The 23,823-nt window shown below is 39.5% G+C and overlaps 1 protein-coding gene across 3 annotated transcripts in view; it reads right to left on the bottom strand.

Annotated features, from left to right (window-relative positions):
* CHD6 (chromodomain helicase DNA binding protein 6) overlaps positions 1-23,823 on the bottom strand; it is a 193,934-nt gene that overhangs the window by 94,889 nt on the left and 75,222 nt on the right. For all 3 annotated transcript variants that reach the window (XM_032294922.1, XM_032294924.1, XM_032294923.1), the window contains 4 exons: positions 14,016-14,163; positions 12,061-12,210; positions 1,468-1,530; positions 399-457 (listed from right to left, as the gene is read on the bottom strand). In XM_032294922.1, coding sequence (XP_032150813.1) covers positions 399-457; positions 1,468-1,530; positions 12,061-12,210; positions 14,016-14,163 — 420 coding nt within the window. The remainder of the gene's footprint in view (positions 1-398; positions 458-1,467; positions 1,531-12,060; positions 12,211-14,015; positions 14,164-23,823) is intronic.

Below are 23,823 nucleotides of genomic sequence, written 5' to 3'. Positions count from 1 at the left end.
CATAAATACACATTAGTGAAAGTGGGCCTGTAGCAGAAATGAAAATACACAAGGGGGGAACAGAGCACATGCTACAGGAGAGTGGTTCTCTACCCTGGGTGCACGTGAAAACTGCTCAAGGAGTTTTTAAAAAAATAACAATCCTTGGGCTCCACAGAGTTTGAGCCGATGGCCTTGGGTGGAACAAGCGCTTCAGTGGTTTAGAAAAGCTCTCCAGGTAATTCTGTGTGCAGTTACAGTTGAGTGTTACTGCCTAAGACAAACATGAACCAGCCAAGACCTGTGGGTCATGCCTTAGAGGCAAGACTCTGAAGATGCAGAAGATAACAAAGTCCCAAGGGAAAGAGAGTTTTATTCATATAAAACGCAAATACAGAGAATACTTTAAATAGACGTACAAATTTCTATACTTAACGTAGAATAGCTCCAAGTCGAATGGAGGTTCTCCTGGGTGAACCTGTAACAAATAGCAAGGAGTTGTCAGCCTAGATCCTAGGCAGATTACCCTTATGAGCCAAAAGAAAACAGGTAATCAGCGTCTCTGCCTGATTTCCATAAAGATTTCTTGAGCATATTTTCATTTTCCCAGGCCTTTTCCTGACACCTACTGGTAAGGTTTTCCAAAGGTGGAATACACAGCTGCAAGGTAAAAAATTTATCTTCGTGCTGTCCTTCCAAAGTCTAGGCTGGGACGGCGCTCAGCTGATAAATCCAGGTCTCTGAGAAACGTCAGCACCAGAGCCTGGTGCAGAAGTGACTACATTCATCTCTGGCGTCCCCCTAGTGCCTCGCTTCTGAAACACCAATGGTGTTCACTCTCCAAGTAAGGAAGTTTACTTTCACAAATACTTAAAGATGAAGCCATGCTCTCACCAGCACCAACATATTCTACCACTCCAGGAATTTCCTCTAGGAGATTTCTACAATGGCCCTGAGATGTCTGAAGAAAAGAACCCCCACAATGTTTCCATTAGGACTCATATGGGTGGGGATGTGTGTGTGTATTTTTTTTTTTTTTTTTTTTTTTAATAGAGACAGGGTCTCACTATGTTGCCCAAGCTGGTCTTGAACTCTTGGGCTCAAGCGATCCTCCCACGTTGGCCTCCCAAAGTGTTGAGATTACAGGCATGAGCCATCATATCTGGCCTCCATTATGACAATTTTTCCATCTCTTCTTCCTGTCCCTCTGCTAAATTTTGGTGGGCTATAGCACCTAAGGGATATATGGCTTTGCTAAGATCACAATGGAGGAAATCATCAGCTTGAGCCATTCTAGACATTTTACGAGTTTTAAGTCCTAAAATGCTCTATTAGGGGTAAAAATCAGTGTTGGCTAGCCAGAAAATATTCTTGCCTAGCTCTGACTCCAGCCAATAATGGTCATTCTAGGTCCTCTAGCCAAAAATCTCTTCACAGAAGCTGTAATCTGTGCTAATGATTTAAAAGCTAGAAACATGAGTCACCAACCTCCTGGACAGTCTTAGATGCCAGGATCTTCTCAATGATGTTTGCATCATCTTCCGGAGGCTCCTGGGGACAAAAATGAAAAAGAAAGAAAATTGCTGGAACCACAGAATCCAAGAAAATAATTCTATAAGAAATGCTACAATAGGTACTACTTCATTCAAAAGTTCACCTTTGAGTACCAAGGCCTCCCATCAGGTCAGAGTGGTCAAAAGGTCACAGACATTTTGCAAAGCCAGAATTCAAAGTGGTGGGTTCTAACCTCTGGACACAACTCTATCACAGGAGCACAGTTTTTCAGATTCAATTTCAGATCTGTATTTAACATAATTAAAATTGGTCCTTGGACTTACCTTCTTTGCAAAACGACCTACATGTTACTGCATAAAATTTTCAGAAAGCTCTGAGTCTGGGTCTTAAAATTAGTTCTAATATCTACCAGCTATTGACTTTAGGCAAGTCAATTAACACCTCCTAGTTTTCAAATCTATTAAAATAGGAGTTAAAAATACATATCTCACTGGATTAGTGGGAAGATAAAATAGTATGTGAAAACATTTTTCCAATAGTGTTGGAAAAATGTTTTCACATACTATTCTAAATCAAGGTGTAATTATTCTCTACTAAATTGTACCATCTTTCCCCTTTGTAGCTGGAAAAGGCTGTTTCACTGATCATCCTTTGAATGTAAATCCCAACTGAAAACATAAATTCCTTTTTACCCTAAACATCAACACTTCTATGCTCCAAATCTCCATGAAATCTCTTTCTACAGAGTATTTATAATTTAAAAACACCATATGTTTAACATTCTTTCCAGAACTTCGAGCAGCATTATTTCTCAGTGGTTTCGTACGCACAATGACCCTTTCAGATCTATTACAATATGAGACTTAAAACACCATATGAAAAGAACACCCATCACAACAATGTAACAGCCAAATTCGGTATTCTGGGTTTCTGGTTGGAACATTCCAGAAGGATGATTTCTATACCTTCAGTCTACCTATTCTAGGGCATAAAACAATAAAATTATGGAAAACATCTCTTAAGATCTTAAATCAAGCTTTTCCCAGCAAAGTGAGGATGGGTTAAAAGAAATAAGGAAGGCACGTAGCAGAAAAGAATTATGGAAATCAGCAAGCAGGCACAGGCAGATGCTCCCAAAGGCTACAAATATTTACTAAGCTCTCCCAGACACATGGCATTGTGCTAGATGCCATGCAGAAGTTAATCCAAAACCACACCCGTCCCTTCTCACCACTCCACACTAAGGCAAGTGAACTATAATTACATACAACAGAAGAAAGGGGTGCGAATACAGACCAAGGTTTTGTCTCTTTAAGTATTTGTTCTGCTTGGTTCCCAAACATGGACAGGTGAAGGTGCCAGTTCACTGCTTATTGCTGTCTTCTCCCTTTACTACATAACCTTCTGAGGATAAGGATCCTTGTTTTACATACCCACGTAGATAGAAAATGCCAGGCAAAATGCATAATCAACAGATAATTGTTGAATGCTAAATAACGAGGAAGAGGAAATGAAATAAGGGAATACACTGAGGAAATAAAGTGTCAGATTCACTGAGGCCACAGAGTGGAGAGAGCTATTTTTCTTGATTTATGCCACTAAATGTAAAAAGTCTTCCCTTTCTCCATACACTCAGACTTATATACTGTCAGGACGGTAACAGCAAAGGGCCAAAGCCAGGTATACTTTAATGAGCAGCAAGGACCACTACCACTGATCTTGCAGCCAACAAATTAAAAGTCTGACTATGGCAACTAGGCAGTGAACAGGTGCCTAAGAGAAACGAGACTACTGAACCAGCCACCTACCTCATTTCCTTCCTAAATTTTTATCCCACATTATTTATGAAGTGCTTTTAGTTTATGCACTGGTCTTACAGAAGTAAATGAGATATGTCTAGTCTTAATCATCAAGGAACTATCAGGCCTGCTAATGTAATGCTTAGTTACTGAGGTATGGCATCCTTGTAGTATGCACAAATCTCAAGTGTACATCTTGATGAATTTTTACATGCATACATATGTACTTATATAACTACCTCCCAAGATCAAGTTAGATCATTTTTCCAACACTCTGAAAAATCCTGTGCCCTCACTGTAAATAACCAATATTCAGACTTCTACCACAATATGCTGGTTTTGCGTGTTATTAAACTTCATGTAAATGGAATCATACAGTATGCAGTTCATTCTTTTTTAACACTGTGTAGTATTTTGTAATATAAATACACTAACCACTCTACAGTTGAGAAATACAGAAATACAATTTCTGTATTATACAAAAAATTCATATAAATTATATCTTTTGGTGGAAAAATATGCTCATTTATCATATATATATATATATACATATACACACACACACACACACACACACACACACACACACACACACACACAGATACATATACATACACACACACACGAGTAGAAATACTGGGTTATGGAGTAGGTAGATGTTTAGTTTTAATGAATATTGTAAAAAAATTTTTTCAGTGATTGTAACAATTTTGACACCCACCAGCAAGGTACGGGAGTTCTAGGTGACTTGATATTGTCAGTCTTTAGCACATTTGGCATTCTGGTGGATGTGTAGTGTTGTCTCTTTAATTCACATTTTTCTGATAACAAAGGATGCTGTGCCCCTTTTCATATGCTTACTGGCCATTCATAAATCCTCTTTTGTGAACCTACTATTCAAGTCATTTGCCTGTTTTATACATTGTTCTTTTTTATTTTCAAGAATTATTTATTTTAAATAAGAGTTTTCTCAGATATACAAATTACAAATATTTTCTGCCAGTATATGGTTGGTCTTTTCTTTTCTTTTTTCTTTTTTTTTTTTTTTTGAGATGGGATCTTGCTCTGTTACCCAGGCTGGAGTGCAGTGGCACGATCTTGGCTTACTGCAACCTCCACCTCCTGGGTTCAAGCGATTCTCCTGCCTCAGCCTCCTGAGTAGCTGGGATTACAGGCAAGTGCCACCCACGCCTGGCTAATTTTTGTATTTTTAGGAGAGACAGAGTTTCATCATGTTGGCCAGGATGGTCTCCATTTCCTGACTTTGTGATCTGCCCACCTCGGCCTCCCAAAGTGCTGGGATTTCAGGTGGGAGCCACCATGCCCAGTCGGTTTGCCTTTTCAATCTCTTAATGTGTCTTCTCATGAACAGAAATTCTATATAATCCATTTTATCAATATTTTGTCTTATGAATAGTATTTTTGTATGCTGTTTAAGAAATCTGTGTTGCCAGCAATGTCAAGAAAACAGCCAGCAATAGTCAGCCCACCTAGGGATGACTCTTACCGTCTGATATTTTAGTTCGCCTAATTCTTGTTGCTTCCACAGCTATATGATGCCTTTAAAAAGAGCTTTTTGCAATTTATCTTTTTTTACCCCCAATATTAACTCTTATTACAGGAGTTGCCTAGGGCCTAGTTTTTGGGTTTCTTCTCTTTCCTATCTGTATTCATTCTCTTGGTGATCTCATTCAGTCCCAGGGTTTTAAATACAGGCTTTGTCCAGCTCAGAACCTCTCCCCAGGCAATAGCCTCATATGCATAATTACTATATGCCATATCCACTTGAGTATCTCAGAGGTATTTCAAATTTAAATTATCCACACAGTACATTCCTACCCAACCCCACTTCCCTACCCTTTCTACCTAGTCTTCTCTCACCTGAGTTAGAGTAAATTATCCTTTCAGGTACTCAAACCAAAAATCTTGGTGTAATCTTGACTCTTCTCTTTCCTTTCCATTCACCATATCTGACCGGCCTACAAATCTTGTTGGCTCTATCTTCAAAGTATGTCCAAAATCCAGCCTATTTCTCACCATGTCCATTGCTTCTACCCTGTACCACCTTCATTTCTCACCCAGATTATTCCTGAGAGTCTCCTAACTTGTCTCCCTGCTTCTGTTTTTGCCCCACTAGTCTATTCTCAACATACCATTCAGAATGACCCTTTTTATTATGCTATTCCTCCGCTTACACTGCTTAAAAGGCTTCTCTTTTAACTCAAAGTAAAACTAAAGATCTTCCAATGTCTACAAAACCTACAGGGTCTATAAGCACCCTCCTACCTCATCTGTCATGTTTCAGTTACCGTTGTCTATTCTTCATGCATACCACGCATGCCTCTACCTCAGGACTTTGTATAGACTACTCCCTCTAAGATATTCTGCCCTGTACAACTCCCTCTCTCCGTTACCTCCTTCAATTATTTGCTCAAATATTATACTTTTAGTGAAGGCAACTCTGACCACCCTATTTAAAATTGCAATCCTCACCCTGAATTACATATCACCCTTATTCTAATATATTTTTAGAATGGCACTTACTGCCATTGATGTACTAGGTAATTTTCTTATTTAATATGTTTATTAGCAGCCTCTCCCTATTTATTTCTACTCTTTGGAAGTTCTGACCTCGGTCTTTTGGCCTCCCATCCCATGCAGGTTCAAAATCCGGCAAACACTGGAGGGAAAGACCAGTTGCAAGTTTGTTGCAGGCTCTTCCATGAAGGCAGGAATTTCTGTCTCTTTTGTTTCTTGGTGTTATTTCCAGAACTTAGAAAGTCCTTGGTGTACAGTAGGTGCTCAATACATATTTCTGAATAAGTAATGTTAAGAGGTTTTGTCATAGAACATGATAATAAAAGTAAAAAGCAAGTGCTATGAGGACACAGAAGCCAGAGCACTTGGGCGAACTGCTCTGGAAATGATGTGACATATGAGTTAGATCTGTGGGCAAGCAGTAAACTTTCACGACTGCTGACTACTTTCCCCACCTCCTCCGAAGTCTATATACTGCAGACTAGGAAGCAAACATTCACACATGTACACACACACTCAAAGGAACAAAGTTCTCTTCCAACCAGCAGATTGCTTCAAATACTTTCTTATTCTTACCTACCATGAAGAATAGATAAAAATGGTTTCTAATGATAGGATTTTGATTACAATTCAGAATATTGAACTAGGACCAGATCTAACGAAACTTTAATACATGATGAAGAAAGCACAAGACTTTGAATATTAAGTCAGGGTTTAAAACACTCTTCATTACAGAAAATTTTCAAGTGAAAATTAAGGAGTTTGAAATAAAATTTCATTTGGTTTTTTTTTGGCACTGTTAAAAAGAGAGGGTAAGCATTCGTGTTAAAGAATCAATAGTGATCATCCAAATAAGAAAAACAGGTTTTTATTTTATACTAATGAAATGAAAAGAGAGCAGCATTTCCAAAATACACATCAAAGTAGGAAAGAAACTGGAAAATCAGAATCTTTTTTTTTCCTAAACAGAGATTGTGCCTAAGTACGATCATGTGTGTATAAACACTCAGTGTATACAGATACACACAGATATAAACTAAATCTGCTTGCCAAACACACTTCCATAACAACCATCTGTTCTCAACTGCTTGGAATTTCCTTAAATTATCCTTCAAAGAAGACCATTTTAATTCATGCAATTTTATGTCAGAGATTTATATAATCTTAATATTTTATCCTTAGGGAAAAATTTCAAAAAATTTTAACCCTATTTGCCTTCAACCTCAACCAACTACCTCTTTTACTTCTATTTAGCTAATCATAAGGAGGGAGGCTAAGAAGAAGCAAATCACGTTTCAAACCACAGTATTTACACCAAGTGCCATGAAATATACAAAACTAGTATCAAGCTTGATGCCCAGTCTCAAGGGGATTACACTCATTCAGGGAAGATGAAATAAACATAACTGTCTGAAAAATATCCCAGGGTAAATGCTAATTGGTTTAACAGTAACTGCAGTCCAATGAGAGTTCAGAAAGTGAAAACAGCATGGATTTCACATAATAGGTGAGGTTTTAGTAGGGCCCTAAAGAACAGTGGCTCATAAAAGAAGACAGCAAAGAGAAAGGTAAGCTGAAACCAGAGATGAAAGAACAATAGTACGGGATGTATGATGCATACCTAGAATGCTAAGTAACCTGCCTTACTAGAGTGAAAGCATTACACAAAATGAGGAATAGGAAGAAATGAGAGTAAACAGGTAGTGTGTGGCCACAACTTAAAAAAAAAAAAAAAAAAAAAAAAAAAAAAAAGACAGTTTTGATCTAATATGGAGTGAAAAAGTAACCATCTTGGATTTCGCGAGCAGGAGACTAAGAAATACTGGCAATTGCCCCGGTATTTTGGGAAAGTTGGTCTGGTATCAGACTGGGGAGAGCAGAGACTTGTAGCAGGGAAACGACAAAAGTGTGTGCTGCAGTAAACTGTACACTGGCCTCAGCACGGGGGTGGCAGCAGAAATCAAGAGGGAACAAATACAGGAAACAACCTTAAGAAAACAGCATGGGAATTGGTGGTTGTACCCAGTGAAGAAATGGGAAGACTCAGGAAATTATCCACTCAGGCTGAGCTGACAGGAGCCTCATGATGAAGGACCCCAGCTAACACTTCTGCACCGAGCCACACACCCTGGCACAAAGCTACAGCAATGCCAAATAGCAGCAAGGAGCCTCAGAAAGGAGGTCTGTCTGAGGGTTTAAGTGAGAAAGAGATGAATACCAGTTAGGAAAAAATGCCAGTATAAGGAAATGGAGGAAACAAGAGCCTGGGAAAGAAGGAAAATCTCTTTTTTTCCTTTCTAATACAGAGGTTTAAACAAATCACACCTGTTTACACAAATGAGTTTTCAACACATTTATTCACTTACTGAATAAATATTTGATAAGTTCAACTAAGTACATCTTTATATTGGCTACTAACAAATACAAACAAAGTTCTACCCATGCTAAGTGAAAATACAATAAATTAAAAAGTGATGCCTATTTTTGCAAAACTCTGCAATCTGATTAGAGGAACAATCAGGACTGATCATCACAACAGTACGGCAGAGGCACCGAAAACCAGGACCGTCGCAGGCTATGAATAAGTGGTGCAAGGGTCTCCGCTGACTTTAGACTTTGGGAATAATCATTACAATAGTGAAAAACATTATAAAACAGAAGATGGAAAGTGCCACTTCATCTGAATAGTTCCTGGGAGTAAATGTGCATTTTAGTTTATTGAAATTCTCCTATCTGAGAGGCACATAGGACAAAAAACATACGAATCCTACAATAACATAACTCATGGTTTAGAAGAAGGAAACAAAAAATTTGGCAGGTGTTAGAAGGACAATGACAGTTAAACATATTTGAGTGCTCTAAGAGCAAAGGGGAGGGGCACCTATTTCCAGTTCAGAGGAGCAAGGAACTTTCTGGAGGAGGAAACAACTGAGCTCAGCCTGCCAGACACAGGAAAAGGCCCAACAAAGAAGAGTGCGTTGTATGCAAAGACACAGAGCACAGCACCAGAGAGAACTATGAGCCAAAGCCTTATTTCAAATTCAAGTCCTTCTGTTCCAAAAGGCAAAATCACACAAACCACCCAAACTGCAGGATGCAAAAACTGAGACAGCCTTGTAAACAGTCTATACATTGTAAATGCACTGCAGAACTCTAAAAAGTCTGTTTGTGTTCCAGACACCAAAATCAATTTGACAAAGAATAAGAAAGCAAAGAGTCACAGTTAGGATGGAAACTTATCTCCCGCTCCTGAATCCCATGCTCAGGATTGTGCTATGGAGTCCAAAGCAGAGCAGTGATGATATGCCAGTCCTGAACTAAAGCGAATCGTGTGTAAAGATGTTGTAGCAACTCACCACTTGGTAACCAGTGCTGAGGTTGTGATCAGGGGCTGGGACAAGGGCCAGCAGTCATAGAAGTGGGCTGAGCATGCTAAGAAGACATGCACAGATCTGCAGAGAGATGTCAGTGGGGCTATTCTGGTGCCAGTAGGCAGGCAGATACCTACCCAGAGGGCACTTATCCTTCTGAGAGAAGGATATAAGAAAAAGCCTCATCTTCTTCAATGATTTTCTGTGCCACTAGATGCACCTTGAGATTGCCTGGATTCCTAGATGAGACCCAAGCCTTGCAGGCTTTTCATTAGTCTTGGAAATCTTTGTTCAAACTTCCTCAGGAAGGCCAGTATGTAAAAACAGTAGCAAGTGGAGCTGTTTTGGTTCTGCAGCAACTAGGACTCTACAGAGCACTGATTTTGAACATCACTCGGTAAGCTGATCTCTCCAGTCCCCTCACTGGCTATGTGGCCTGCCCTGCAAGCTAGGCCCAGCCTTGGCTCGGAGGCCAGGCCCACACGGTCGCTTCTTCGAATGTCAAAGCCAAAACCATGAATCAGGCCTCTTTCTTCCTTAAATTTGGTAAATTTTTTTGAGATAGAATTCAGATTCTAATTTGTGTTTCTCCATATATAAACCCTCTCTTTGCTAAGAAGAAAAAAAAGGGCCTTAATAAGATACATACCATTTCCTGAATTATTTCTGTTAGTTAAATCAGCTACTACTGCCCTTCAGGTGCCAGGGGAGAAGTCATAACAACATCTGAAATATGGTTAATGGCTTAGGCTAAACGGCTACTAGAAGAAAATAAAATCCCTTATAGTATTTTAACTACCAAACCAACCATAACATCCCCAAGGAATGAAAACCCCATTACAAAGCAATACAATTCTATCACCTCATGGCAGTCTTGCAAGTGTTGTTTTTAACTATTAATATTTGCTTGAAAAGTATTATAGTGACAATACATCATATTATTATTCCCACTAAGTATTATATTCATTAGTTGGATAACCCTTAGCAGAGATGTGAAATCAACTCTTATCTGCTAGTCACTGATTAACTGCTGCTATGTAACTCTGACCTGGATCGTTCTGGGCTTCAGTTTCTTCATTGTTAAAATAGGGACAATAGTACCTGCTCCCCGCTACTTTCCATGCAAACAAAGAGTGAAAGAATATGTGGAATTATATGAAAATGCTTTAAGTTAGAGACAAGGTGGTCGAGGAAGATAAAGTATTATCAGCTACCATATGAAACACTAGCATTCAGGAGGAATGACAGGTATTTGTGCTGTTGCCGCTCCACAGAGTGAATTCTGCCAAGTCAGCAACAGTGACTCCATAACAACAGACAGCCCGTGTCCCAGAATTTGTTCTTGGCAATAATGCCCCTCCTACATGCACAGCCTGCTTCTTCTCTTGCTTTTCATGTCTTCTCTATAAGTTCCTTGGCACAGGCCTCTTCGATTTCAACATTTAGCCCTTCTCTCCTTTGTAGTACCTCTGTATCAAGTGCTAATATTATCATCTTCGTCCTTGACACTGCTGCCAATGCAAAGTGCTAAAATGCAGATATAGCGGTCCCACTCTTCTGTTTGAACTCATCATTGCCACCTATTCCTTGTCCAATCTACAGGATAAAAATTAAATACCTTAGGTGACATTCAAGGCCCTTCATACTGTGACTGCTCCTACCTCTCAGCCCTCCTCTCTCACCACCCCTCAAACTACACCCTAGCATCCAGCCGAGATTATCCATCTGTCGTATCACAGCCTGTGATGCCATTCAGTTTCTGGGGCTTTATAAAGTTCATGTTGGAAATGTTCCTCCTGAGTCCTTGTCTTCCTATACATCCGACCACTCCTTTCCAGTCTACTCCTGCTTCTGGGTAGCCTCTGCACTCAGCATATACTTCTAGACTTGCAATACACATTTACTGGATTAGAGTTCCAAGTTCCAACTGTAATTACTAGTTCATCTGATCTCATCCAGTTAACAGCTATTTATTATACAAAAGACTTTTACATTCTTTTTTTTTTTTTTTTTTTTTGAGACAGAGTCTTGCTCTGTCACCCAGGCTAGAGTGTAATGATGTGATCTTGGCTCATTGCAACCTCTCTGCCTCCTAGGTTCAAGTGATTCTTGTGCCTCAATCTCCCAAGTAGCTGGGATTATAGGCCTGCACCACCAGGCCCAGCTAATTTTTGTATTTTTGTGTAGAGATGGCGTTTTGCCATGTTGCCCACGTTGATCTCGAACTCCTGGCCTCAAGTGATCCACCTGCCTAGGACTCCCAAAGTGCTGAGATTACAGGTGTGAGCCACCAGGCCCGGCCAAGACTTTTACATTTTAATGAGAGACAAATAAAACAAAATCAGAGATCAGACACATTCAAATGCAATTACAAGTTGTGGTAAGTGCTTTAAGGAAATACAGAAGGTGCTGAAATAGAACATCATTGGAATGAGGGACAGGAATCTACTTTAGATAAAGAGTCAGGAAGGACCCCTCTAAGGAGATATTTTAGGTAAAACTGATAAGCCAGTCACGTAAAGCATCCCAAGCAGAACAACAGAGATAAAGGTCTACAGATGGAAAAGAACTGTTAGAATAATGCATTAAAAGACACCCAGTCTTTTGGCTGGAGAGTAATGAGACAGGGAAAAATTGTTTATCTAAAAAAATGAATTTGGTGAAACAAGGCGAGAGTGTGATCACAGAGGGTCCTGCTGAGCACAGTGAGGAGTCTGAATGTTATTCCAAGTACAACAGAAAGTCATTCGAAGGCAACAAGCAGCAGTTAAAATGATCTGACTTAGGGTTTAGCAAAGAGCCAGGGAACAATTCTGTCACCTAGGCCAAAGGTCAGTACCCTCAGGCAAAGGCCATACCTCCGCCTGCCAGGCCAGTGTAGAGGCTGAGAGTGCAGATGTTCGACCAGCTCCAAGGACAGCGATTGTTTCCCCATCATCATCCACCACTTTGAAGTCCAGGTCCTCATTGTATTTTCTGCGCTTTACTTGCCTTCCGGAGCGTCGTTTCTGTAAGGCAAACACACCCGTCAGAGAAACTCTGAGTCAAAGACAACAGCCTACACAAGAATACCCTCAGCTACATTTACCAACATGCCAAGGAGTGCTTTCTTGCCTTACCAAAGAAATCTTTCTTAAACACAACTCTTTTAAGGACTAAATTCAGTCAAAACGGGATCTAGCTGAGTGGGGGACGGAACAAAAGCTCGAACTCTGAATTGCCACAATCCACTAAAAAGAAGGGGTAGTGTCTCACAGTCCAGTAAGATGTGTTCTGTTCATCAATGGTAGTGACTTTCCCCCCTTTCAGAATCCACTTCTTCTCCAATAAAACAAGGATGGGAGCTATCACCTTTGGGGTCCCTTCCAGCATTTGCTAGAAGCACAGATTCTATGACATGACAGTTTTTTTTTATTATTTTTGCTCGAATTCACTATCCTTACCATGTACTTCTAAAAATGTAGTTTGAAAACTAATTAATATCAATGTTTTGGACTTATTTTGAGAATCTCATAATGCTTCTTGAAAGGCAGGGAGATATTTTAAATGTGACAAAACAAGGTTCCTGAGTCACCTTGATTGTGATGATCTAGGGATTCATCTCTAATTAAGAAGCCTGTACCTTTTAATATTCAACAACAAAACAGCCCAGTGGTTTTCCACAAACAGAGCAGCATACAGTTCATCTCTACAGACTCATCATATTTCAACAGTAGAATCACTTCAGGAAACCATTTACCAGCCAGCTCATTCTCAAATACTTAAACCTTAAACAGCAAAAGCAAAAGCAAAATCCTACCTCTCTTTTCTTCAAAAAGCTACCTCTTCAGTATCTCTCCGTGTTCTTATCACTTCTTCACTAAGTCACCTCTATGATGTTTTACTTTATATGAGGGCTTCCACATAAAAACCTCTCCCCAACACCACATACAGATCATCATTCTACAAGCACCTAATTCCCTGCCAAATCCCATCAACTCAATGTGCTTGGCTCCTCTGCCAATCTAGATGCTTAATAGCCACCAGTCCCAGTTTATAGGCAGTGAGGAGATCTGTGCTCTGACAACAGACACTGCTGCTTATTAATACTATGACATTACTAGCTGTCATCTCCCTACAGAGAAGAGCATTGAGAAACCCATGATGGTCCAGATGATCCTGGAAGGTAGAGTACGTCAGTCTTATTCTAAATGAGCCTTCCAGCAGTGTGGCTCAGATAAATTGCTATGAATATCAGAGGAAACAGAGTACTTTCAAATATTAGACTTCATGCTCAGGAGAGGTTCTCAACTCAGAAACTCCCTAACACTGTCATGGGCACACTTTGGCATATTTCTAGGAATCTGGTTTAGATGGGCAACTCCTTGTCTCCATGTTTGGCCAAACATTCCTTCCTTGTTGGTATAATGGATACATTTCTGACTTTCTCAGCATCTGGGATTATGAAAATATCCTTGTACAGACTGGTCTTGCACTCTAAGCACTAAATGCGTTACCGGCATGGCAAAACAGGCCTTACCTAGCTTGGCTCACAACTTTGTTTTTCATATCAACTCCCTCTGCAGCCTAATATCCTGCTACTTTCTAAGAATGAGGCAAACACCACTAAAAAACTGGGCTATCATTATTAGTATGCTGATCGGGCTAGGGAAGAAGACTACAGTCTATCTGCTCACCCACCATAACAGTAAAAGCCCAACCCAGAGCTAGGGAGCGTGCTAGAAGATAGGCAGAGAGGAGCAACAGGATCAGTGTCAGCCAGATCCCGTCCAGCAGCCGTAACCTCCACCATGCCTCCCGGTCACAGCTGTACCTGGCTGTCTGTAGACTCAGTGGACTCCTCAGGACTCCGCAGAGATGGGTTCGTCAGGCCCTGATCCAGCTCTAAACTCTCCACTGTAGTTTCACTTTTCCTTTTTCCTTTCTTCTTTTTCTCCACTGGGGTTGGTCCTTGCTCCTTGCTACAAGGAGAAATTCAGAATTAAAACTGTTGGGCAGTTTTTAAAACTAAGATTTCTCATATGATCAAGGTCATGAAATCACACCCTAGAATTCTAGGACCAGGGCAGGCTTTAATGGGGGCATCTACAAGAGTTTCTTCCCAGAAATAAACAGAAACATGGGAAGAAATACCTACATGGATCAATGCAGAATTCACTTTATTACACCCCATCATGACTATTATAGCTACAATTAATATGTAAGAAATAATATAAACATCTCCAAAGACTTAACTTTAGTGTATACAAATATCTTCTCTAGGAAGTTCAATTGCTTCACAGATACTAAGAATCGTCACATTACAATCACCCTTTAAGCTACTTAGGAAGAGATATCTCCCTAACCTTTCACCAACCTCTACTGAGTACATGCTGGACCTGGAGTGAACACTAGGCACCCAAAAATGAAGACAACGCTGCCTCTGCACTTGACAAGCTTACAATTATGAAAATCCTACAGTTCACCTACAACCACAGCCCAAGGCAGTACATAAATGCTTCCTCGGTGAGGCAGAGATGGGTCAAGTCCATCCACCCTGCAAGGCCCCTATAAGATGGCAACATTTTCTCTAAAAAGCCCTCCCTGGCCTTCCTAGCTGGTAAAATTTCTTTGCTACACTCCCAGAGCACTTCAGCTGTGCTTTACTTAAATGATCTTTCACCAGAATTAGTCATTAACTACTATATCAAGCTCAGAATTCACATAACTACATACAGTGCCTGGATCCTCTACAGTTACTCAGTAAACATTTGCTGGATAGATGAGTATTTCATATTTCTCTGATCTTTCTTACCAGACCCGAAGTTCCTAGAGGGCAGTATGTGCTTGACTATGTTTTGTATTCCTCAGAATGAATAGTCTTATGCCTTATACACAATAAGTATTCAAGTAATATTTAAGCAAGTCCTAAAATTGTTTTTTAAGCAATGGACAGATGGATGCATTAATGAATGGCTATGATTAACTGTGGTTGGGGAGATTTAAGAAAATGTATTTGAGCAGAGATACACATATATGTATATATATAAACACAATTCTGACAGACAGTAGTAGGAATAACAATAATAACTAGTAATACAGGTAATGATGATTGCAGCCAATACTTTATATAATAATTACTATTTGCAGGCACATTCCTTACATGAATTATTGCCTTTGCTCTTCATGACAGCTGGAAGAAAACAGTATTATTATTATTTTTTTTAGATAGAGTTTCGCTCTGTCACCCAGGATGGAGTGCACTGGTGCCATCTCAGCTCACTGCAACCTCTGCCGCCCAGGTTCAAGCGATTCTCCTCCCTTAGCCTCCCAAGTAGCTGGGATTACAGGTGTCCGTCACCATGCCCAGCTAACTTTTTGTAGTTGCTGTCATTTTTAGTAGAGATGGGGTCTTACCATATTGGCCAGGCTGGTCTTGAACTCCTGACCTCAGGTGATCTGCCCGCCTCGGCCTCCCAAAGTGCTGGGATTACAGGCGTGAGCCACTGCGCCTGGCCAGCAGAGATAATTCTTATTCTCATTTTATTGTGAGGAATCTGAGGCATGGTGAGGTTAAGTTAGATTTTCAGGGTAACATGGTTAGTAAATGGTAAAGACAAGATGTGAGCCCAAGTGGAGTCTGTGCTGCTAATCGTCATAGCATGCTTGGGGAATGGAACAGTGTTTTGGTTACATTTAGTAAAAGATAGCTGGCTATGTGTCTGGGTAACAGGGCAAGTGAACAGAAGCCCTAAAAGATGGAGCTGAAAGGAAAAGTCAAAGGTGCACCAGGCCAGGAAGTTTAGACTTCATTCTGTGTTAAAATGGCCATGACAGCAGGTCCAGGAAAGAGGGACTAAAGCCTTTCAAGGCTGAAAATGCTTTAAAAGGCCTAACAGGAATAGAACTAGGAAGTCTTGGCAAGTGACAGAAGGTGGGGGACAAGAAAAGAGCCAACTGTGGTTATTTCCCGTCAGGAGAGTTAGTAGAAAGTAAGGGGAAGAGAGGGAAGCTGGATGACCTTGTTCAGAGGGGTGATCAAGCACACAAACCAGCCAGTGCTGATTGCTAAATCTGCCTGCATCCTTCTTGAATACTCTTCACCCTTCACATGTCCCCAACCAGGTCAGCACAAACCCAGCCCACATTTATTCCCCAGACTGGAGACTGGCTTGCCTAACTACCAGGAAAGTTCATGACGAAAGCTATTTGCAAACACAGGAACAGAAAACCAAATACTACATGTTCTCACTTATAAGTAGGAGCTAAATGATGAGAACACATGGACACACAAGAGAGGAACAACATACACGAGGGCCTTTTCAAGTGTAGAAGGTGGGAGGAGGTAGAGAATCAGGAAAAATAACTAATGGATGCTAGGCTTAATGCCTGGGGGATGAAATAAACTGTACAACTAACCACCATGAATAAGTTTATCTATGTAACAAACCTGCATGTGTACTCCTCAACTTAAAGGTTAAAACAAACAAACAATTTTGATCCAATCCAAAGAACTGAAACTCAAGGGGTTGTGCCATTTTCAAGGATCACCAATTTTTAACAAGGGGCTTGTACCCTTAAGCAGGGGAAAAAGCAAAAGTTCTTCCATTTCTTATTAGTTCAGAAGAGGAGATTCAGGTAAAACAGTTTTAAAAGATGCTAAATTTTCACAAGTCTTTATCTCACATTATGTGGCTCCTCATTAAGAAAACTGCATAGCAATTTACATTCTACAAAGTACTTGTGAATTCCATGTCTCATTTAACTGTTAGAACCACAATCCCATGAGGGAGTCACAGCAAATAATTCTCATATTCCAGATGAGGAAGCTGAGATTTAAAAGCAGCAAACGACCCAAAGTCAGCAGCAGAGGAGAGGCTTACTCTCAGGTCAGCTGAGGCACAGGGTATTACTTTTTCACACCAAATCTTGTTTTTTGACTGTTGTTTTCCTAAAATCCTAGTCTCCCTTTTAATAAATGTAAAAACTTTAAATATCCTTTTAATGTTATCTGAATAATGGTTAAAAGAATCAGCAACGAAAACATTCCAATGACCCAAATATAGAAAAATATTAAATGCTGAGTTTTTTATAGCTCTTTTAGAAAGTCTTGTGTTTAATTCTTTGACAATTCTTTTGAAAGCTTATAATATCCCAAGTTACCCAAATAATCACATGCTCAGTGGCCTTTGAATTTTTCTGTAAAATCTTAAATCTTTCTTCCCAGCATTTGAAATCAATTTCATCTACTTACTAAATGTAACTTCATTATATTAGAAGACTATGTCTGTATATGTTTAATCTTCATTTTAAATGTTCATTTTGTGTGTGTATGCGCACGTGCACATGCATGCATGTGTGCTGGAATCACATGCTTCACTGTGGAACATCATACTCAAAGCTAAACCAAGCCCAAATCATAACTAAGGAATAGAATATCCTCAAAATATGACACTTTACTAGGAGACTTGTGTGCATTTAGAGAAACACATTAAATGTTGAAAGAAGGGAGGAGTCATGGTGAGACACTTTCTAATTCAAGCCTAAGGCGCTACTAGATTTTCCCAGCTAGAAGCTGGGGGACAAGGTAGCCTGGGAATACTTTCTCAGATATTTGTCAGTAAAATAGGAAAATACCAGTTGAAACCTGCTCCCTTATTTGCAGGTAAATAAGAAGATACTCTACTTTGGAAATCTACAAAGTGATTTTTTGGAGGTTACCTTTGGCAAGAGAAGCCATTTTAAGTTCCAAAAATTTTTCCTGCAGCTCTACTGACAAAGGCAAGTATCAGGAAGAAAAGATCCCTTGTTTTTACAAATGGGATCTTCAATAGGATGTTAAGAAAATATCACCTGAATTCATCCTCCAGAAGACTATGTAAGGTGTATCTTTCTACTCTTTAGAAAAAGTTTTAAAAACCTTATGCTTGAGAGTTTTATCAATTGAAGACATTTTAATCTCCAAACTGCTATACCTATAGATGATTTCGCCTATGAATGTTTGCTCCTTGAAGTTCCAGGTTCTTAAAAAATAGTGGATAAGACCAGGCGTGGTGGCTCATGACTGTAATCCCAGCACTTTGGGAGGCCCAGGCAGGCAGATCGCCTGAGCTCAGGAGTTCGAGACCAGCCTGGGCAATATAGCAAAACCCCGTCTCTACAAAAAAATGCAAAAATTAGCAGGGCATGATGGCGCAGGCCTGTAGTCCCAGCTACTTGGGAGGCTGAAGTGGGAGAATCGCTTGAGCCTAGAAGCAGAGGTTGCAGTAAGGAGAGATCATGCCACTGCACTCCAGCCTGGGTGACAGAGTGAGACCCTGTCTCAAAAAGAAGTGGATAAACAGGATCTAACAAAACTACATATGCAAATAATGTTTGACTCAGCAATTTACTTACAAATGTAATCTAAAGATATATCACACAATATGAAAACACATATGCATGAGGTTATTCATTATAATATTTTTTGGTAATTGTAAAATAATGAAAACTAACCTATCTAAGCATGTGATTGAATAAATTAGGATATATACAATGTAATACTACACATCTATAAAACAAGAAAGAATTCTACGAACTGACAGGGAATGATTTCTAAAGATATATTAAGTGAAAAAAAGCAGTGTTAAAAGAATATAATATGCTATCTTTTGTGTAAGAATAAAGGGAAAATTAAAAAATGTGTACATCTATTTATTAATACAAAAAGAAACATAGGAAAGATAAACCAAAAAACCCACACTGCCTATCTATCTACAAGGGACAGGGGAGAGAACAGGGTCAGGGTAGCAGGGATATAGGAGGGAGTGACACTTCTCTGTCTATACCTTTGTACACAGATCTGAGTTTAGGAAATCCGTTAAAGTTCTACATACTAAAACATAAAAAAACTAAAGATGAAAACAAGCTGAAACAAATGAATCCATGCATGTTTAAAACAAAGGATATAAATGCACCTCATAGAGGATAAAACCCCTTCTATTAATTGATGAATGCAGCATTTGACTACATACTCTCAACTTCTGGGGGAAGGGGAAAAACAGCAAACAAATTCTGAACTTTTCTTGGTAGTTATATGGCGAAGTCACTCTGAAACTATTTTACATGTGGTATAGGATTAAGCAAACGAGTAAATGTGTTGATGTTGGGAACTGGCAAATATGAAATGTTGTAAGGCAAGGGAGAAACTATGAAATGAATCTCAACTGGAGGCATCATCAGTTGAACTCATGAGTTCTATAATCTGTATGAACACACACATGCATATGTGCATGTTATCTATGTATATAAACATGCAGAATATGTGTGTAGATATAAGTATGCATGCATATACGAGTGCACATATATTCTATGTGCATGTTTGTATGTTATTTTCCTCCTAGTTTTGACAACAGAAAGGGCCTAGGAGCAAAGATGCCCACTCAGATCTTGGTGTTTAATAGTGAAGCTCCTCACAGGAATGGCTGATTCCAGGGCTAAAGCAGGGAAGACAGAAGATGAGCCTGAAACATCTTGCTATGTCACAAAGTGAGAGAGTGTTTAGAAAAATGAACGTGGCATGTCAAAATGACAAAGGAGTCAGCTTGAAGAGCTTTTGTTGCCCTAAACTGAGACCATCTGAACACCAAAGTAACTGAGGACAGTAAAGAATTATAAGTCATTGAAAACAATAGGAATATATACCAATGGGACATACATAAATAATGAATAAGAGATAAGAGGGAGCCCTTGTTTACTACAAAATACAAATGGTAACTGTAAAGAAGTGGTGGAGTTAGAAAACCATTTTGTGGCTGGGTAGGTGGCTCTTGCCTGTAATGTCAGCACTTTAGGAGGCTGGGGCGGGAGGATGGCTTGAGGCCAGGAGTTTAAGACCAGACTGGCAACACAGTGAAACCCTGTGCCTACAAAAAAAATTTTGAAAAAAAAAAATCAGCCAGGCATGATGGTGCATGCCTGTAGCCCCAGGTACTTGGGAGGCTGAGATGGGAGGTGTAATTCAGCCCAGAAAGTAGAAGCTGTAGTGAGTCATGATTGTGTCACTGCATACCAGCCTGGGAAACAGAGCGAGACCCTATCTCAAAAAAAAAAAAAAAAATGAAATGACAAAAAAACCATTTTGTAACCAACATAGAAAAGATGGGCATGGAACAGAATCATCAAGGGATGCTAAATCTAGGGAGAACGAGGTGAAGAGAAGCAGGATATCTGCGTGATCTTAAAGTGTCTCCCTGCAGATTACTTATTAGTTACAAGGGAAAGAAAAGAATAACTAGACAATGGTTACAGAAGAATAAGAACTTACCCTTAGGAAAGACACACTAATGTATTTAAGGACAAAAAGGCCTGACATATATAACTTATTTGCAACTGGTTCAGGAAACACACACACGCACACATGCATGCATGAATATATACATAAGTAGGTATTTATTAAATAAGTTTTAATAAAATTAAAACATAAAAAAAATCCATATATACTTTAAAAAATAATTTATCTTGATATACATCTATTCTACTGCAGAGTTGATAATGTATTTGGCATCTTTTTTTCCACAACCAATACTGATTCCTAGAGTATAAAAGAGCTCTAGGTCTTTTATACTGGCAGAAGGTCAGACTGGGCTATGGTACTCTATTCCTTTTACCACAGTGAGTGGTCCAGGATGGACACATGACCCAGAAGGCCAACTTGGGAGTCCTTCCTTAAAAAAAAAAATATATATATATATATGTATATATATATGTTTATATATATGTATTTGTTTCGGCAGGAGTGGGTAGGAAAATTAATCTTTCTTCCTAGCTCATGAAGTTGTTAAGCTGTAAGCCCACAGCCACAGGTGGCCATGATTCCAGCCATGAGAGGAATGCATTTGCAAAGGATGGAGTGGAACCCAGACAGGCGCAGAGGGTCACTGGAGACAAAGAGCCTTGGTCTCAGTTAAACTTCCTGGATCTGATTCCTTAAGCCAGTGAACCTCATTATCATTTTTTTCTAACTTAAGCTAATTTGATTGGGTTTATGTTACCTATAACCGAGAGAGTTCTGAATAATATAAAGGCCTAATACTCCCACCAATTAATGGGACTGGAGGATGAATCAAAGCAATCTTATTTCTATAATCCTTTTTTTTTATTAATAGTTTTCAGAGTTAGAACAAACTAACTTGCAAGGGGAAAAAAAAGAAGAAATAACATTTTTGAGATTCAAAGTAACTTTTTATTCAAACTTGATTTTACAATCAAACATATATCCACTTTAAAGAAAGTACCTACTACACACTTATGACATGCAAGAATCTCCCAATCAATTATATCATACATTGAAAATAACTATCAGTTATAACCATCAAAGCTTTTATCCTGTCTTCCACATGGCTTCATCAGCCAAGAAGATTTTTTGCATCTTTACTTTCTGTAGTTTGTCGTGGAAAACCTAAGTTTTTGTTTGTTTGTTTGTTTGTTTTGCTTTCCAAATAGGAAATTTTATTATAATATGAAAGCACTAGGTAGACTGGATTTCTCAAACTACCTCTACAACCCTATCTCCAGTTTCTAACCTCCAGGTTTCTTTGCTAGAACTGCGAGTTAGGAACTGAGTGCTGAATCTGAGTATGGGGAAAAGATCTGCGTATGTGTCATGACATTGTACTACTACGAGTCTTTTATGGCTCTGTCCCCCTGGACCCCAGGTATTGAAAGATCTTATCTACTAAGCTGCATTAATTCAAAATGATTCATCTTCTCATTTTAAAATTTAAACCTTATAAAATATCCATCAGAGCCTTATGAAAAGAATGAGTTACTACTACAACCACTGAAAATAGCTCATGATCCCAATGACCGCCTCCAAACACATGCAGAGTCTCAGGAGTCCAGTCGAGGAACCACTACTCCACTCCAGCAACAATGCTTCAAAGAAGCTTCCAGCACTGACCTTCCTATAGGCTTTGATCCTCTTCCCAGGAGTACAATACTGAAAACATGGATATCACCTTGAAAAAGCTCATTTGCGCACTTAATTCAGCTTTTCCGTAATACCAGTATTAGTTCAGTCTATGTACAGAACTGAGTTGGCATCGATTTTTTAAAGACACTATTTAAAAGAGAAAACACAAAAAGACCCTAATTATTTTGGTACAGACATAGTCTGCTGCAGACAAACTGTGAACTAAATCTGCGCTGTCAGTCCCTTAAACCATTTCATCAGTACCTTCAAAACAGAGATTACACAGGTTTGTGATATTGTCCTAGTAAAAAGGAAACAAAAAGATGACTTCCTCTTAAGATGAAAAAGCAGAGTTTTACCAAGTAATTCTATTAAAAGTAATAAAAGCAATTGAAAATAAAAATTCAGAAAGGTAGAAGAGTTTCAAATAAAAAGTATAACCTATCCTTAGTGTACCAAGTCCTCTGAGTGGATCGCTTTTGACTGATGCCTCTTTAACCCCAAATACATTAATGCTTCTAGTTCATTACTAATCAACATTAAGAAATGTCTCCTGACATCTGGATAGGAAAACTGATGAATCCGGATCTTATATACCTCCCCTGTTCCTGTCCCTACTCAATATTTTCGTTGAACTCTTTTAGTGTAGGCACCACATTTTAAATTTTCATTAATTCTTTGTTTTTTTTTTTTTGATTGCTCCTCTGTCATGATCCATTTACGTGTTGCACACAAAACATCCTGAATTTGAGGATGCTAACTTAAAATGTGTTCATTCTTCTCCTTGAATTATTTTGATGATAGTTGTTATTTTCATTCTTCCTTTTCCTGCTTTATGCTGCTTGTTTTCCTTTATGGTCTTGTGCTCTTCAGTAGACTGTTCCTACTGAAAACCAACTAGGTTGGTAATACAGGTGGCTGGTGAGGCTCTCCTCTGCTACCAAGTAAATTGCTTTCTCTACAAGCCTCACCCCTGAATAAGAAGCCTGGTCTAGGACTCTGCACACATGGCAAGGTTTGTCAAGTGGCTGTCCCTCCCCTCCACCTTTTAGGGTATGGGCAGGACAGGGCAAAGAGGCTAGTGCTCTGTGCCCCCCTTCCTGTGGGTGTCATTCCTTACACGGAGCCCTAGTCCCTTTCCTAGGGCACACTGCCCAATATCCTTAGAGTAATTGCCTGAGTTCATCCTGGAGCTGACAAACCACACAGCCACTCTGCAGACAGTCCCTTAATCAGCCACCTCCACTTCTGGCCTGCCTCCAGAGCTGCCTGCTCCATTGCAAGGAGGAAGCACTTCTATCTCTCCTGCAAACACAGCGCCTGCATGAGCTCCGAGCTGGGACTCCCTCCACAGCATTTATCCACCAGTATGGTACCACTGGCTTTCTCTGTCCAGAAATTCAGTAGTATCTCTCATCTTTAAAAAATTTCTTTCCCTCTGTTCTTCCCATCATTTCAGTAAGATTTGGAGAAGTGAAAATGAAAGCAAGCTGCATGTACCATCTTAAAATCTGGAAGCTCTTAAAAAGAACATTTATTTAAATGGCCTTTGGTCTTTTTGCTTTAAGTCTTTTCTCATCCATTAATTCCTTTAATAAGTGGCTCAATACTCATCTCTTCCAAGGGACTCCCCAGACCAGAAATGACATACTCTTTATCTTCTAAGTCCTTTCAGCTACTCTGTATGCAG

Source organism: Sapajus apella, unplaced genomic scaffold (assembly GCF_009761245.1).
Source record: "Sapajus apella isolate SASKATOON/1434 unplaced genomic scaffold, GSC_monkey_1.0 scaffold33, whole genome shotgun sequence".
In the NCBI taxonomy this organism is placed as follows: domain Eukaryota; kingdom Metazoa; phylum Chordata; class Mammalia; order Primates; family Cebidae; genus Sapajus; species Sapajus apella.
The sequence above is the reverse complement of the archived record's forward strand: the minus strand, read 5'-3'. Positions and strand labels throughout refer to the sequence as shown.